The sequence below is a fragment of the Mytilus edulis genome, chromosome 3 (genome assembly GCF_963676685.1).
Source record: "Mytilus edulis chromosome 3, xbMytEdul2.2, whole genome shotgun sequence".
NCBI lineage: Eukaryota > Metazoa > Mollusca > Bivalvia > Mytilida > Mytilidae > Mytilus > Mytilus edulis.
Window position 1 is genome coordinate 17928755 of NC_092346.1, and position 14656 is coordinate 17943410.

Below are 14656 nucleotides of genomic sequence, written 5' to 3' on the forward strand. Positions count from 1 at the left end.
TTCGATTGTTTTTATTGACAAATTTTCATTTTATTAAAAGTTAAAACAAGTTTAAGTTAGAATTATTGCGTGCGAGTCTAGAATTACACACAACTTCCTGTTTGTACTTTCACTTTGTCCACATGCCTTTCGACTTATTATTTTTGATTTTCGTACATAAATAAAAGACCAAGTTATGGCTTCAGCTGTGGGTGTGAAGGAAGAACCGGCTGAAACTTTGGATTTTGAAAACAGGTTAAATTTTGCCTAAAATCTTTAAAATGAAATCAGTTTTTATAAGCTTGCATTAAAGTTGAAAGTTGCATAGACCAAGGATTTGTATAGTCAGATCTTACTTTACAAATCCTTACATAGATCATAGTATAGCCATGAGGGTAGTAATGCCCTTTAACGTCAGGCTTCTGTAACCCTAGAGCATAAATTTTATTACAAAATTGCTCGTCTCCACCTGGATTCAAACCCAGGACGTGTTACTAGCCATCGTGTTAACCGACTGAGCTAAAGAAGTAGTTCCCTAGCTCAACCACTTACGGCTGACTAAGTATCTACTAAGTTTTCTAAGGGAAGCAATCCCGTCACACTTCCCACACCTCAAGAGTCATTATACTCTATAATGATGATATCTTCATCTTTTTTATATTTATTTTTTACCTGACTAGGTATTTCTTCTAACCGTGGGTTTTTATTGTTGGGCGCCAATGTAACAGGAGAGCATGAATTTCATTACAAAATTGCTTGTCTCCACCAGGACTCAAACCCTGGACCTCTGTGTTACTAGCCAGCGTGTTAACCGACTGAGCTCAAGAAGTACTTCCCTAGCTCAACTGCTTACGGCTGACTAAGTATCTACTAAGTTTTCTAAGGGAAGCAATCCCGTCACACTTCAAACAGTAATTTTTGGATACAGTTAGCATCAAATTGTGTTTAGATTTTTACCGCCGTTTGTCAAAATACCCTTATTGTGATTCAGTGTGATTCGTCAGAGGTTTCAAATAATTATTGTTACCTTCATTTTTGTAAAAAAATTAACGTGATTTTGTAAAGCAAAATTATATCCGGGTGAAATTTGATCCCGAGGAAAAAATGTCACAGTAGTTGTTGTTGTTTTTTTATCCGGAGGAAAATATTTCCCTGGGAAATTTTTTCCTTTGCCGTGAAATTATATCCGGGTAGTTAAAAAAATGAATAGTTATTAAAAAACTTAATTATTGACAAATACTGTGATATAACAAAAGTATATTTGAATATAATGCTAAATTGGATAAAAAAATGTGAATTTTAAAGCGAAAATATTTCACAGATTATCATTGAAAATAATATCCTGAAATATTCAAGACGTAAAAATATTTCTTATGAAAAAGATAATTATCATGAAACATATGAAAGAAAACCAGAAGTAATTTTAAAGATCTTTATTGTGAAATATCATCATGATTAATTTAATATACATAAAATAAGATAAGTGAAATTCAGGTAAAAGTGAGTTGTTTTCAGATTTCAGGACTAATATAAAATTAAAGGTCATTACTACTGTAAACAGTGAGTAGCAATGGAAGGATCAGAATACGATGGTCTTCTCTATACTCATGTACCTTAGCATCTAAGAAAAATAACTCAACTACAAACTTAAGTTTGTTGACTAGCTCGCTGCGTATATTTTGTTGACTAGCTCGCTGCGTATATCTTTTCTGAGCTGCCGCTTTATTACAATACAGCAATATTATAACAACATAACATATATACAAAATACTATTTGCCATCATCTTCCAAATTATCAATATTCAAAACACACAAAGTACTGTTTCGTGGCCGATCAGGAAAAACCTTTTGGAAACCTGCGTCCTTTTGTCAATGCCAAGCGAAACTAAGTGTTGGACCGCACTCATATAACATAAATGTTCATGTACCAAAAAATGCTCAATCTAACTTAATAAAAGGGAGTTTTAGTCCGAAGACTACGGCTATAAAAAATTTATAAGACAACATACAATCCAAATCCGATTACGTCTATATAGCCATACCATATATATATAAACTATATATAACAGACCATTAACAATTAACAATTGTCAAATTGAGCATTCTTTATGCTTATATGAAAAAATTTGATGTACACAGTACGAACGCAAGGCTAGAAATGATACTCATATAACTATCTATTTACCACTACAATTTTTGGCGCCAAAAATTCCTACGCCTCGGAAATACCTTACCGAGAAGACAATAAATTCACGCTTTACTGCGTGCCGCGGGAATTATCTAATATATTAAACTATGCATTAATCGTCCAAAAATACCCTGGGTTTCAACCCCCAGAATCCTCCCATGATCCGACACTGGATTTGCCTACCTAAAATATATGTCATTTACAAAAAGTCTGCATTGTTAAAAAAGGGTTTCCACAATATAATTTATAAAAACCATTTAAATTGGTCAAAATTACCTCCCTTTGATTGATGAAATATGCAAATTTTGTTTACCTTTGTGATATATTTGTAATTATTGTCAGGTATATATTGATTGCGAGTAACTTACATAGTAGTCAGCGGGATTCTATTTCACAAGGTTCTGTGAAATATAGAACGGAAAATATTTACCGGTTCATACTATCCGCATAACACAGATATATTTTCACTCCTAAGGAAAAATCAAACCTGTGAAATTCCATGTCTGGAAAAAATTGACCGGGTCAAATTATCCTCAGGATAAAATATCACGGAGGAAGAAATAAACCGTTACAATTTCGTCAAAATTAGTCTTTATCATCTTAAAGTTAAGTGTACATTTTATCATCATACAAAATTTTCACCAAAAATTACAGTTAAGGATGTACACCTCTGACATTGTCTAAGGAGTAAAAAATGTCTAGAATTAAACTTTTTTTCTTAACCTGATCTTTGGGTTTATATGACTAACAAAATAATTGGTGAAGAAAAAATCATATGATGGTGCACTTCTTTTTTTGCTACGGCCCTTTGAAAATGCCTTATTTTGATGATTTTCCCATTTTTCATTGTTTTTTATCTATTTTTGGGCTATTATCGTGAAAAAAATCACAGTTCCAAAATTAAACTTTTTTTCATACTTTCTTTAAAGATGAAGTGGACCAATCTGAATAAATTTTACTTGAAAAACTATAGGTAGGTGTTAATATAAGAAAGTTTTATCATATTTTGACGCTTTTTTGTGTTAAATTTCTGTCTTTTTTGTATTTTTGTGATGTTTCTCAGTTTTAAGAACAAAATGCATATTATTTCAACTTTTTTGTTATAAATGATTAAAAAATACATATTTCAGAAATTTGAAAACACCAAAATGATATGGGATGTACATGATTCTTGTAATAGCATTTTTTGTATCCCTAACCCATTTTCTCAAAATTTTGGCTACAAAATACTGACTTGATTGGTTGTAAAATTTGAAAACTGGATTACTCAAAAACCATTCATTGTAAATACACACTTTTTTCACAGAGTTATGTTTGATATTAATATTTTTAAAATTCATTGATATTTTCCACTTGTATCTCATGTTTTGGAAATAATTCAAGAACGAGATTTCAACGAGACTGAACGAGACTGAAAAGTCAGAAGAATACATCCTTGAGGTCATTTGTCAAGAATTTTTACCGTTATTGATCATGAAGGTACCCCATTACAAGTTACAACCCTCAGCCATAGACACACATCTTATTTCTGAACTACGACACAATTCATAAAGTATGTGAAGCAGGAACTTCATGATGAGTAGTTGGTTCTTCATTACAGCTTTTACATTAATGCTAGCAAGACAAATCTTTGTTTGGCTTGCTTGCTTTGTTTGTATCAATGTTTGCTCAAGCATGGTAATTAAGATAGGCGGGGCTTCAGCTTGTATACATCATACTTAAATTTTATTGGACGTTATGTTGGAGGTTAAGGACACTAAATTTTAAAACATCACATGACACATATTCTCACATGTTTCCTTACCTGTAAATATACAATACAGACAGGCTTCTACTTCGTCGAAATTATCTGTTCATTTTCACAATCGTAGAAACGGAAGACAATTTTTTTTTCAGAGATCCAACTTAAAGACTGTTGTCAAGCACTTTTAGTAAAATAGCTATTCGAACACACCTACTCTGATTTTGTGATCCATTGGATAGGTATTTCACTTGACCCCTATATTTCATCTTTTAGTACTGTGATTTTTTTTATGTTATAAAGTCAACCTGTAGCTTTGCTATATAAAATGATAGAGTCTGAATCGAGATGATGTATCAAATACTCTTGTTTTGTACATTTTCAAGACAAAATATTCATCTCAAACACACCCTAACATAAGAAAAGGTGCACTCGATTTTCTCTTTTCAATACAATTGTTTCCCATTTTTTAGAATATTTTCTGTAGTTGCACAATCGAAGGACAGACATGGAAATAACTGACTGAACTAATAGATTGATATGTTATAAAAACAATATTAAGTCAATTAATGTTGAAGGCCAGTTTCTCAGCCTCATACAAGAAAAAAGTGTATTTGTCATGTGATGTTTTAAAATTAAGTATCCTTAACCTCAGACATAACGTCCAATAAAATCTAAGTATGATGTATACAAGCTGAAGCCCCGCCTATCTTAATTACCATGCTTGAGCAATCACTGATACAAACAAAGCAAGCAAGCCAAACAAAGATTTGTCTTGCTAGCATTAATGTAAAAGCTGTAATAGATATTTAAAGTCTGGTTTTTTTAAAACTTTTTGTCAATCATTTTAACAACTGTGCAGAAAATTATAGGCACTCTTTTGGTGTAATCAGATCTATACAAATACTTTTGTTTTAAGATAGTCTATTCCTGGCACCACAATTTCCAATGAACCAGAGAACTGATAGATATTACCTGATAACTTTACCAATATTGTAGTCGTACTGTTTTAATAAATAACAATGTACTAAGGGGATCATACATTTTTTGTTTTTATTCAAGTAAAATGTTAAAGTACCGTATTCGGCCGTGTAAAGTATGCATTTATGTATAGTCTGCATCCCCTCTTCAAGATTTTTTTTTTTTTTTTATAAAAGTCTAGTTCACTGTCATTGAAATGGACCTATTCTCAATGTATTTTATAAAAAAAAAAATTTGTTTTATTCATTTCATGAAAAATAATGAAATGGTAGAGCTTTACATCAGGTAATTAATATTGAATGATTTTATAAAGTAGTTATTAATCAAAAGATCCCTTTTAAAATCATCTGTCTATGTATGTACAAGCTGTATTGATTACCTATGCAGGATGTCACACTATTAATCTGAACAATCAATTTTGAAGAGAAAGTTAAAAAAGAATAAGAATTAAATGAAATAACTTTAATAAACGTCTCCAATATACATTATTAATGCAGAAAAAACGAAATTTAAAAAAAAAAAAATTATAAATTTCGATAACCATCTATAGTTGTGTATAGTCCACACCCCTTGTACAAACTACATGTTTAAGGGGGGAAAGTGCAGACTATACATGCCCAAATACGGTATGTCAAGCTTGAGCATGTTACACTGTTGTAAATTTTCTTAATTAAGATTATAACTTTTATTTATATTTCATTAAATTCATTATTAGAAATTACATATAGATAATAGTTATCTACCTCTAGAATAATTATATCGGCCATATTGCATGCATTGTTTTACAATGAATATGATTACAAGACACTCATATCAAATTTACGAAGCTAAATTAAACTTTTATTGTCAGAGTAAAATAACAAATATCTCAAATTGACAAATACATTATAACAGATATTTGTCATGTGTATATTAACAATACAAAGTGGATTTGTCACTTTTCATATCAAATACTACATCTAAAACTAAAGACTGAGCAACATGCACCAGACCAGATCAAGAAGGGACTTAGGTGCTGCAAAAGGGTTATCAGATCTTGTGACATGTAGTGAATGTACCACCAGTCGTGTTACTTCTATTATCATGATGATAAGATATATCAAGTGATTAGATATCCCACAATACCTGATAATAGTCATGGTAGTTGACTGATCTTGACTGTTATATTTAACCAGAAATCATTACTAAATTTTCCGACAAATTTGTTTTTTAAAACAAGGGATACACAAGTCTGTTACCAATATAAACAACACACACATTAAAAAATTAACAAGCACAAAGTACAACACTAAAAATTAAATCAAGAGCAGCATGAATTCCTTTTTAACAAAACTTTGGGTAATTCTCTACATCTTATATAGTTTTATATTGGTACAAAAATGTATTAACTGACTTTTATTTTTTATTCAGGATTATAGAATTATGTCAAGAACAGCCAGATGGAATAACTGATGCTATAATTATGAAAGATTTACCATTATGTAGTCCACAACAGCGTGTTACTTGTATAAATAAACTATTGTCAACAGTAAGTTATTCAAGTAATAGTGTTGTGATACTGTTGCAACTTTCAATGACTGACCGACATTATTAGCCTAAGATATAAATCAAACATTAGCATATTAATTGTTTAAAAAGACTAAGACTTTTCTGTGGTTGCTGTTTGAAATCTATTAACCAGTTCAGCAGCTGATTTTACAGTGTAAAATGTCTCACCATGAGTTGTCATTTCAATTTTCTTTTTGTTTTTTTTGTTTTATTAAATAAAATTGAAAATGGAAGCTTTTATCAGTTTATTATATAAAACTGAGAATGGAAGCTTTGATCGTGTTATTAAATAAAATTGAGAATGGAAGCTTTTATCATTTTATTAGATAAAATTGAGAATGGAAATGCGGAATGTGTCAAAGAGACAACAACCCAACCAAAGAGCAAAAACCAGCACAAGACCACCAATGGGTCTCTTAAAGAAGTCATTGTAGTGATACTCAAACATGTAATAGCTTTTTGAATAAAAAACAAGGATATGGGGTATGATTGCCAATAAGACAATTATCCACCAAAGTGCAATTGAAGTGGATGGAAGCAATTAAAGACAACCATACAGCCTTCTACAATAAAGAAAACACATACTGTATGAAAAAAATTCCCAGACATGGAAAATTTAAAACAATTCTAAATAGAAAACTTGGGCCTAATTCATAACAAAACAATTTACAAAAAACAAATATGACAGACATAAACTAACAACAACCACTAAACTACAGACATCTGACTTGGGACAGTAAAAGTTCTTTTTACATAATCTGCCTAAACAATCAAATATCAGATGAATTTATGTATTTGTAAGGTGTTGGCTTTCTGTATAAATAAAAGAATTTCATAATGGTTTTTTTGGCAGGGTAAAATAGACTTACTGAGAAGTGGGAACAAATTGATTTACAAACTGAAGGATGCTGATGCAGCAAGGTATGGTACTGATAGAAAAATGTTATAAATAGATTTTCCACTGTTTTTAGACATCAGAAAAAAATGGAAATTGATAATATAACAAAATCGATAAGTTGTGTTTAAGGACAAATTACAAATTTTTTGAGATGAAAAAAATAATTGGATATTACAAATATTCCAAAATAAAATAATTTTTCTAAAGAACTTTGCTGAAATCTGGCAAATGTCTCTTACAATGTTATCTTAATGGCACTAGTAAAATTGTGTCATCAGGCTTCACATAATATTTTACATTATCTTTAATAAAACCTAAATCATAAATTTTGAAAAGTGCTAGTATATTGATAAAAGACGATTGAGTGTATAAAGAGTAGCCACCCATTTTGACTTATTTATTGTAGCCAAGCCAAAGGAGGAGATCACCAAGAGAAAGTAGTATATCAAATCATTAAAGAAGCTAACAATAAAGGTACAATATGTTTTTTTTTACTATACACTTAATATGGACACACTTTATGCACATACTTTTTATATGATTTACATAATTTGATAGTCTTAAAAGAGGGTGAAAGATACCAGAGGGACAGTCAAACTCATATATTTAAATTAAACTGACAACACCTTGGTTAAAAATAAAAAGACAAAGTGACAGATAATAGTACACAAGACACAACACAGAAAACTAAAGACTAAGCAATACTTTTATTTGTTTCAAGCGCTTTAGTAGCAATTTTTGTGACAAGTATATATTTTTTTATACCTTATTTCACTCTTGACTCACAATTTACGTTTAACAGAGCTAGAACTGAAGACTTTGGCAATGGTAGCCCACAGCTTAAATTTTGTAGCCCAAAAATGTAATCCTATACAAGAAAAACAGAAATTTAAGTAGCCCACACCAAATTTTGGGGGCCATTGGCCTGTGGGCCCTGTTAATTTCATACCCTGCGTTATATATTTAATTAAGTTAAATCATGTTGATAACATGATAAAGATCATGAAAAAGTATTGTGAAACATCCAGACTATCATTAATAAATATGAAAAAAGATGATGTGGTATGATTTCCAGGGGTAAAACTCTTCACAAGAGACTAAATGACACAGAAGTTAATAACTATAGGTCACTTTACAGCATTTAACAATTAGCAAAGCCCACACTGCATAGTCAGCTATAAGAGGCCCAAAAATGACAAATGTAAAACAATTTAAATGATAAAACTAATGGCCTAATTTATGTCCAAAAAAAGTGTACAAAAAACAAACATGCAACACAGCAACAAACAACAACCACTGAATTACAGGCTCCTGACTTGGGACAGTGGCGAACAGAATTTGGCAGGATTAAACATGTAAGCGGGATCCAAACCCTCCCCTTACCTGGGACAGTGGCGTAACAGTACTTCCTGTTCCCTAATGAAGTAATCACTAACTTAACTATGTCATTCCAATGTTGTAGGGATCTGGATAAGAGATATAAGATATAAATCCAACTTATTACTGACTCAGGTCAACAAAATATTGAAGAATTTGGAAAGTAAAAAATTGATTAAAGCAGTAAAATCTGTAGCTGTAAGTATTTTGTCAGTTAGGTCTTTAAGATAAATTCTATGTTTAATGTCACCTAGCAAAGCATGTGAGGGTAAAAACAGCTTGTTATTCCTAAGAAAGGGGGGAACATTTTTATTGAGAAACTTGCATTTGTTTGGTATTGATTTTATTAGAAATACACTTGAATACTAAAGTGTGTGCAGTTAAAAGTAAAATCACAAAAATACTGACCTCAGAGGAATATCAAATCAGAAAGTCCCTAGTCACATGGCAAAATCAAATGACAAAACACATAAAAAACAAATGGACTATAACTGTCATAATCCTGAATTGGTACAGGCATTTTCAAATGTAGAAAATGGTGGATTAAACCTTGATTTAAAAACATTCTTTTAGCTAGATTTCCAATTTTGAATAACTTTTAAAACAACTGACACAAAACAAATATAAAACATCCTTTCAATAAATATTTTTTTCATTTTACTTTCTTTCATTCATTTTTGTAGTTTAAGGCATGCACTCCCCTCAATTCATAATTCTTCTGATACAGAAATTTGGTAATAACGCAAATAGAAATGGATTTTAGTCTGTCTATATGATTCCATAGAATGGTCTTATAAGAAAATGATAATTCACCAGTGATTTGAATATTAGTAGAACTTCCTTATATAATGTCTATACTTATTCAGGCCTCAAAGAAGAAGGTTTACATGTTATATGACTTAGAACCAGCCCAGTCTGTCACTGGAGGAGCTTGGTATAGTGATCAAGATTTTGAATCAGAATTTGTAGAAGTATTGAATCAACAATGCTTCAAATTTTTAGAGCAAAAGGTATGTACTTGTTTAAAAATGAGAAAAACACAGAAAAAGTTATAGTCAAAACTATATTCACCAAGATATATAAATAATATTTAGAAATGTGGAACTTGTTCAAGATATTTGTAATATATTCACCATGTATCAACATTAAAGAATAACAGTTTGTCAGATATTGTAACAGAATTTGTCAGAACCTTGCAAATTTATTTAAATTAGCATAGTGAAAATTTTACTTATATAATGTGATGAAGTTGACTTTTTATTCTTTTTATAGCTGACTATCGGGTATGCGCTATGTTCATTGTTGAAGGCCGTACTGTGACCTATAGTTGTTAATGTCTGTGTCATTTTGGTCTCTTGTGGACAGTTGTCTCATTAGCAATCATACCACATCTTCTTTTTTATATTTTTATTCTGTTTGCCCATGTAGTTTATATTAATGGTAATTGAAAATACAACAATGGACTGTTCAAGCAGCGATACATGTAATCTTTTATGGTGTAGCATTATGAATTTAGCAATTGATCTAACTATTACGTTTTTACCGTAACTAGACTTTGACACCTTCACTACAATTAATTTTGCTTGTTTAATTTTCATAAAATTTGACAAAAAATATAAGAATTTCAAAAATTTCAAAGACTTGGAACCACACACTTTATTGAAAAAAATTCATTGGACATATAGCAGTTTGACAAACACTTATTTGATCATCAAGAAGCTTAATATTTCCTAAATAATAGAACCTGATTAAAACATTCAGCTGATATTTACAGAGTTATTTCCCTGTAGTGCTATGTTTCACATTAAAAGCACATAATGTTTCCGTATGCTAGTAAATGATAGTTTTATATATTGAACAATATTGAATAACAGCTCTTCAATAAAAAAAACATACATGAGACCCAAGAAGGCACTTTGAAATCTCAACAATGGATTGTGTTTTTGTACTGTAAAAGTGTAAGAGAAATTAATATTGGCTCTACAGACAGTAATCTTATTTTCAAAATGCTTTCCCTTAGGGTTAGGATTGGATACCATGTATATTTTATTGAAAACAGCTCCAAATATCAAAATGATGTAACAAGATATTTTTTAAAAAGAGGCAAAGGATACCAAAGAGACATTTAATTCTATAAGTCGAAAATAAACTGACAAAGCCATGGCTTAAAAAGAAAAAGACAGACAAATAACAGAACACAAAACACAACATAGAAAACAAAAGATTGAGTAACACAACATTTGCAATATCAGATATTAGAAAATTTACATGAATTGTTTTTGGAAAAAAAGATGGTAGCATTTTATTATATTACAGGCAGCCATTGCACGAGACACCAAAAATGATCCAATGGCTCAAAGAAACGCTTCATTTACTCCTTTACAAGAGATTTGGAAGTTCATATCAGAGTTAGGGATTAGTAAGGTGAGTAGTTTTACCCAGAACGGTTTAATATTTCAATTTTTTGGGGCCTATAATAGATAAATCTAAAGAACTGTGTAAGATGAAAAAATAAAGAAACAGTTGTACCAAGAGCCCATGAAACCACAGACTTGTGCATATTCAAATTGTTGTCAGAATAAAATGGAATATTTTGAAAGATACTATAGTTATGGTACAGCATGTGAAACATTTACTTTCAAAATCAATCTTGATAAGGTGTTATGAGAATTGGTTTGAGCAAAACTAGTTATTTTTATTAAGTTTTGAAATACACCATATTGCTATTTGTCCGCCATTACTGGACATCACAAAGGTTCTCATAAATTTTTGACATCATAATAGAAAATATCTGACCCCACAATGGAGAAGTGATAGTTGTATGATGTCATTAGTTCAAGCAGCGGAGATTCTTTAGTCAACCTGTGCAGTTTTCCAATTAATGATAAGGTGTATATTGATAGATGAAATGCAGTATACTATAACATGTCAAGTTAAAGATGGCAGTGTAAAAATCAAATGCCTTCCTGGATATGCAAATCTGTTAAAATTTGTTTATTTATTAGTACTTATTTTCTATTTCAGGTTCAGTTAACCAAAGAGGACATAGAAACAATTTTGAATACTCTGATATTTGATGGGAAATTGGAATGTACCATTGTAGCCTCAGCAGGGGGGTCAGGAGATTCTGGGAGATCTAAGCTGTACAGAGCTATAAATCCATTGGTGGAGACTACAGGACTTATGAGAATGCCATGTGGTTCATGTCCTGTAAGTTTTATCCAACAAACTTATTACAGTGAAACCTGTTAAAACGGAACCTCTTTGGGACTTAAGATTTTGTTCAGTTTTGGTTGATGTTTGGTTTTATTAGGTTCACAAAGCACATAATTTGATATATCAGTGCTTACGAACATGTTTGGTTTATACAAGTTAGGTTTTCGGTTTATACAGGATTCAGTTTAGTCAGGTTTCACTGTACATGTATTGACAGGACAGTGTTCAATCTGTCCAATAGTCAGTATCTATTAGTAGTGGCATGTTATATAAATGATACATTTGTACTTCTTATTTAATTTAAAGAAACTCCAATTGTACTCCAACAGTCTCTATTAGAAACTTTTTTACTTTTTAGCCAAAAGCTCATTTCTAAATATTTTCACATGTGTCTCCAATTTTTTCTATTTCAGTTTATATAGTGCAACTAGGTAGGGGTTTTAAGATAGTGTTTTTAGCACATACTACAGACAAACTTCATCTTAGGTAGTTTTTGCTATACAGTAGCTTATCTGACAGATTGGATTGTTTTCCAATTTTTGAGTCCCATGCAGATAACTATAGATCTATTTTTTTTTTTGCGGACTTTGAAAATTTAAGTTCTTCTTTAAGGTAACATATGTTTAATCCAGGTGGTTTAATTCATTGCGATTTGAAAGTAATTTGAAAATAATAATATTTTTTTTGTTTTTGCAGGTGTTTGACAAATGCTATGAAGGAGGAGCGGTGTCACCAACTACGTGTATTTATATGAAAGAATGGCTGGATAGTTGATCAAAATTGAGAAGATTTTGTTTTAATATACTAAACTATGCCAGTACTCTTGGCTGAGTTGGCTCATATGTGTAAACTAGATTCAAAGCTGACAGTTAATGTTATTTGTAGAATCATAACTATGTGGAGTTCTAGTCCAATATAAAGTTATTGGATAATTCAATATTAAGGAGTTAGACCTAGGTTAAGGGAAATAACTCTTAAAATCATCAGTACGTTTGTGTCAACCATTTTTTTAAATATATTCTAATCTTCTATGTTACATAGATTATTTTCAATCTGTTTCAGGTAAATACTTAAAATACATTGATGAACTTGACTTTTACAAACGTACTGATGATTTAAAGAGTGATCTCCCTGAACCAAGGTCTATCCCCTTAAGCAGTGTATTGAAATAATGTGTTGGAAGAACATTGTCATTTGTATGTTAGACAGTAATATTGATATAGTTTGAATAACAGGTAGAGTGCTGTTATTTTAAATTTTTTGTATAAAGTGTGTGGTTAAACATCATGAATAATAAATAAAGGAAGTAAAAGGTTTTTTTTCTTCACTCAAATCATGTTGATTCACATATTATTATCTCCCCTTCTTTGTAGAGGGGACTATATGAAATTTTTAGTATTTGTTCACCGATCCGTTCATAATTTGTTTTCATGCACCAATGACAACATGTCAAAATGTGGAGGGGCATATTGTTTTACCATCTATATCTAGTTTATTAAATTATATTTGTGAAAATTATGTAGATGTGGAATGATTGTCAATGAGACAACTATCCACCAGATTTCAAATGAAGTGAATATAAGCAATTATAGGCCACCATTTGTTTTAGCATCATAGTTCATTTGTAAATAAGGGAATTAAAATGATGAAAATACACTGTTGTGATCATAGATTATCCCATTTACAATACTGTACATGTAGTCTCATAACAATAAAAAGACAAGAGTGCACACACTGAAATGTCTTGCCTTCTTTACTAATTATTGATGTTATGTTATTGATGAAAATGAGGTCAAGGTCATACAAACCAAACAAGAAATACATGTACACCTAACAATCATTCAATACACTAAATATGTATAAAAAAGAAGATGTGGTATGATTGCCAATGAGACAACTGTCCACAAGAGACCAAAATGACATAGACAATATCTATCGGTCACTATACGGCCTTCAACAATGAGCAAAGCCCACACCGCATAGTCAGCTATAAAAGGCCCAGATAAGACAATGTAAAACAATTCAAACGAGAAAACTAATGCCCTTATTTATGTAAAAAAAAATGAACGAAAAACAAATATGTAACACATAAACAAACGACAACCACTGAATTACAGGCTCCTGACTTGGGACAGGCACATACATAAATAATGTGGCGGGGTTAAACATGTTAGCGGCATTCCAACCCTCCCCCCTAACCTGGGACAGTGGTATAACAGTACAACATATAGTTGACCTAATGCTTATACATGTTGCTCTAATATATAAACTTAACCAGGAAGAAAACTAAATATTGACCAATGAACCATGAAAATGAGGTCCAGGTCAGATGAACCATGCCAGGCAGACATATACAGCTTACAATTCTTCCAAATAACAAATGTAGTTGACCTATTGCTTATAGTTTAAGAAAAAACAGACCAAAACACAAAATCTTAACACTGAGCAATGAACCATGAAAATGAAGATCAAGGTCAAATAAAATTTGCAAGACTGACTTTTTATCACATTTAGTATTAGAAAAAAAGACCACAACTCAAAAACTTAAATTTGAACACTGAACTATGAAAATGAGGTCAAGGCCAGATGACACCTGCCAGCTAGACATGTACACCTTACAATCATTCCATACATCAAATATAGTAGACATATTGCATACAGTATAAGAAAAACAGACCAAAACACAAAAACTTAACTATAACCACTCAACCATGAAAATGAGGTCAAG

At 31.1% G+C, this 14656-nt stretch overlaps 1 protein-coding gene across 1 annotated transcript; it reads left to right on the forward strand.

Annotated features, from left to right (window-relative positions):
* The first annotated feature begins 88 nt into the window (after positions 1–88).
* LOC139515934 (DNA-directed RNA polymerase III subunit RPC6-like) lies at positions 89–13241 on the forward strand. Its single transcript, XM_071305704.1, has 9 exons — positions 89–234; positions 6300–6417; positions 7291–7358; positions 7742–7809; positions 8798–8910; positions 9579–9722; positions 11029–11136; positions 11737–11922; positions 12625–13241. Exons 1-9 carry the CDS (start codon positions 176–178, stop codon positions 12700–12702), a joined length of 942 nt encoding a protein of 313 aa, XP_071161805.1. The 5' UTR covers positions 89–175; the 3' UTR covers positions 12703–13241.
* Positions 13242–14656: the final 1415 nt, after the last annotated feature.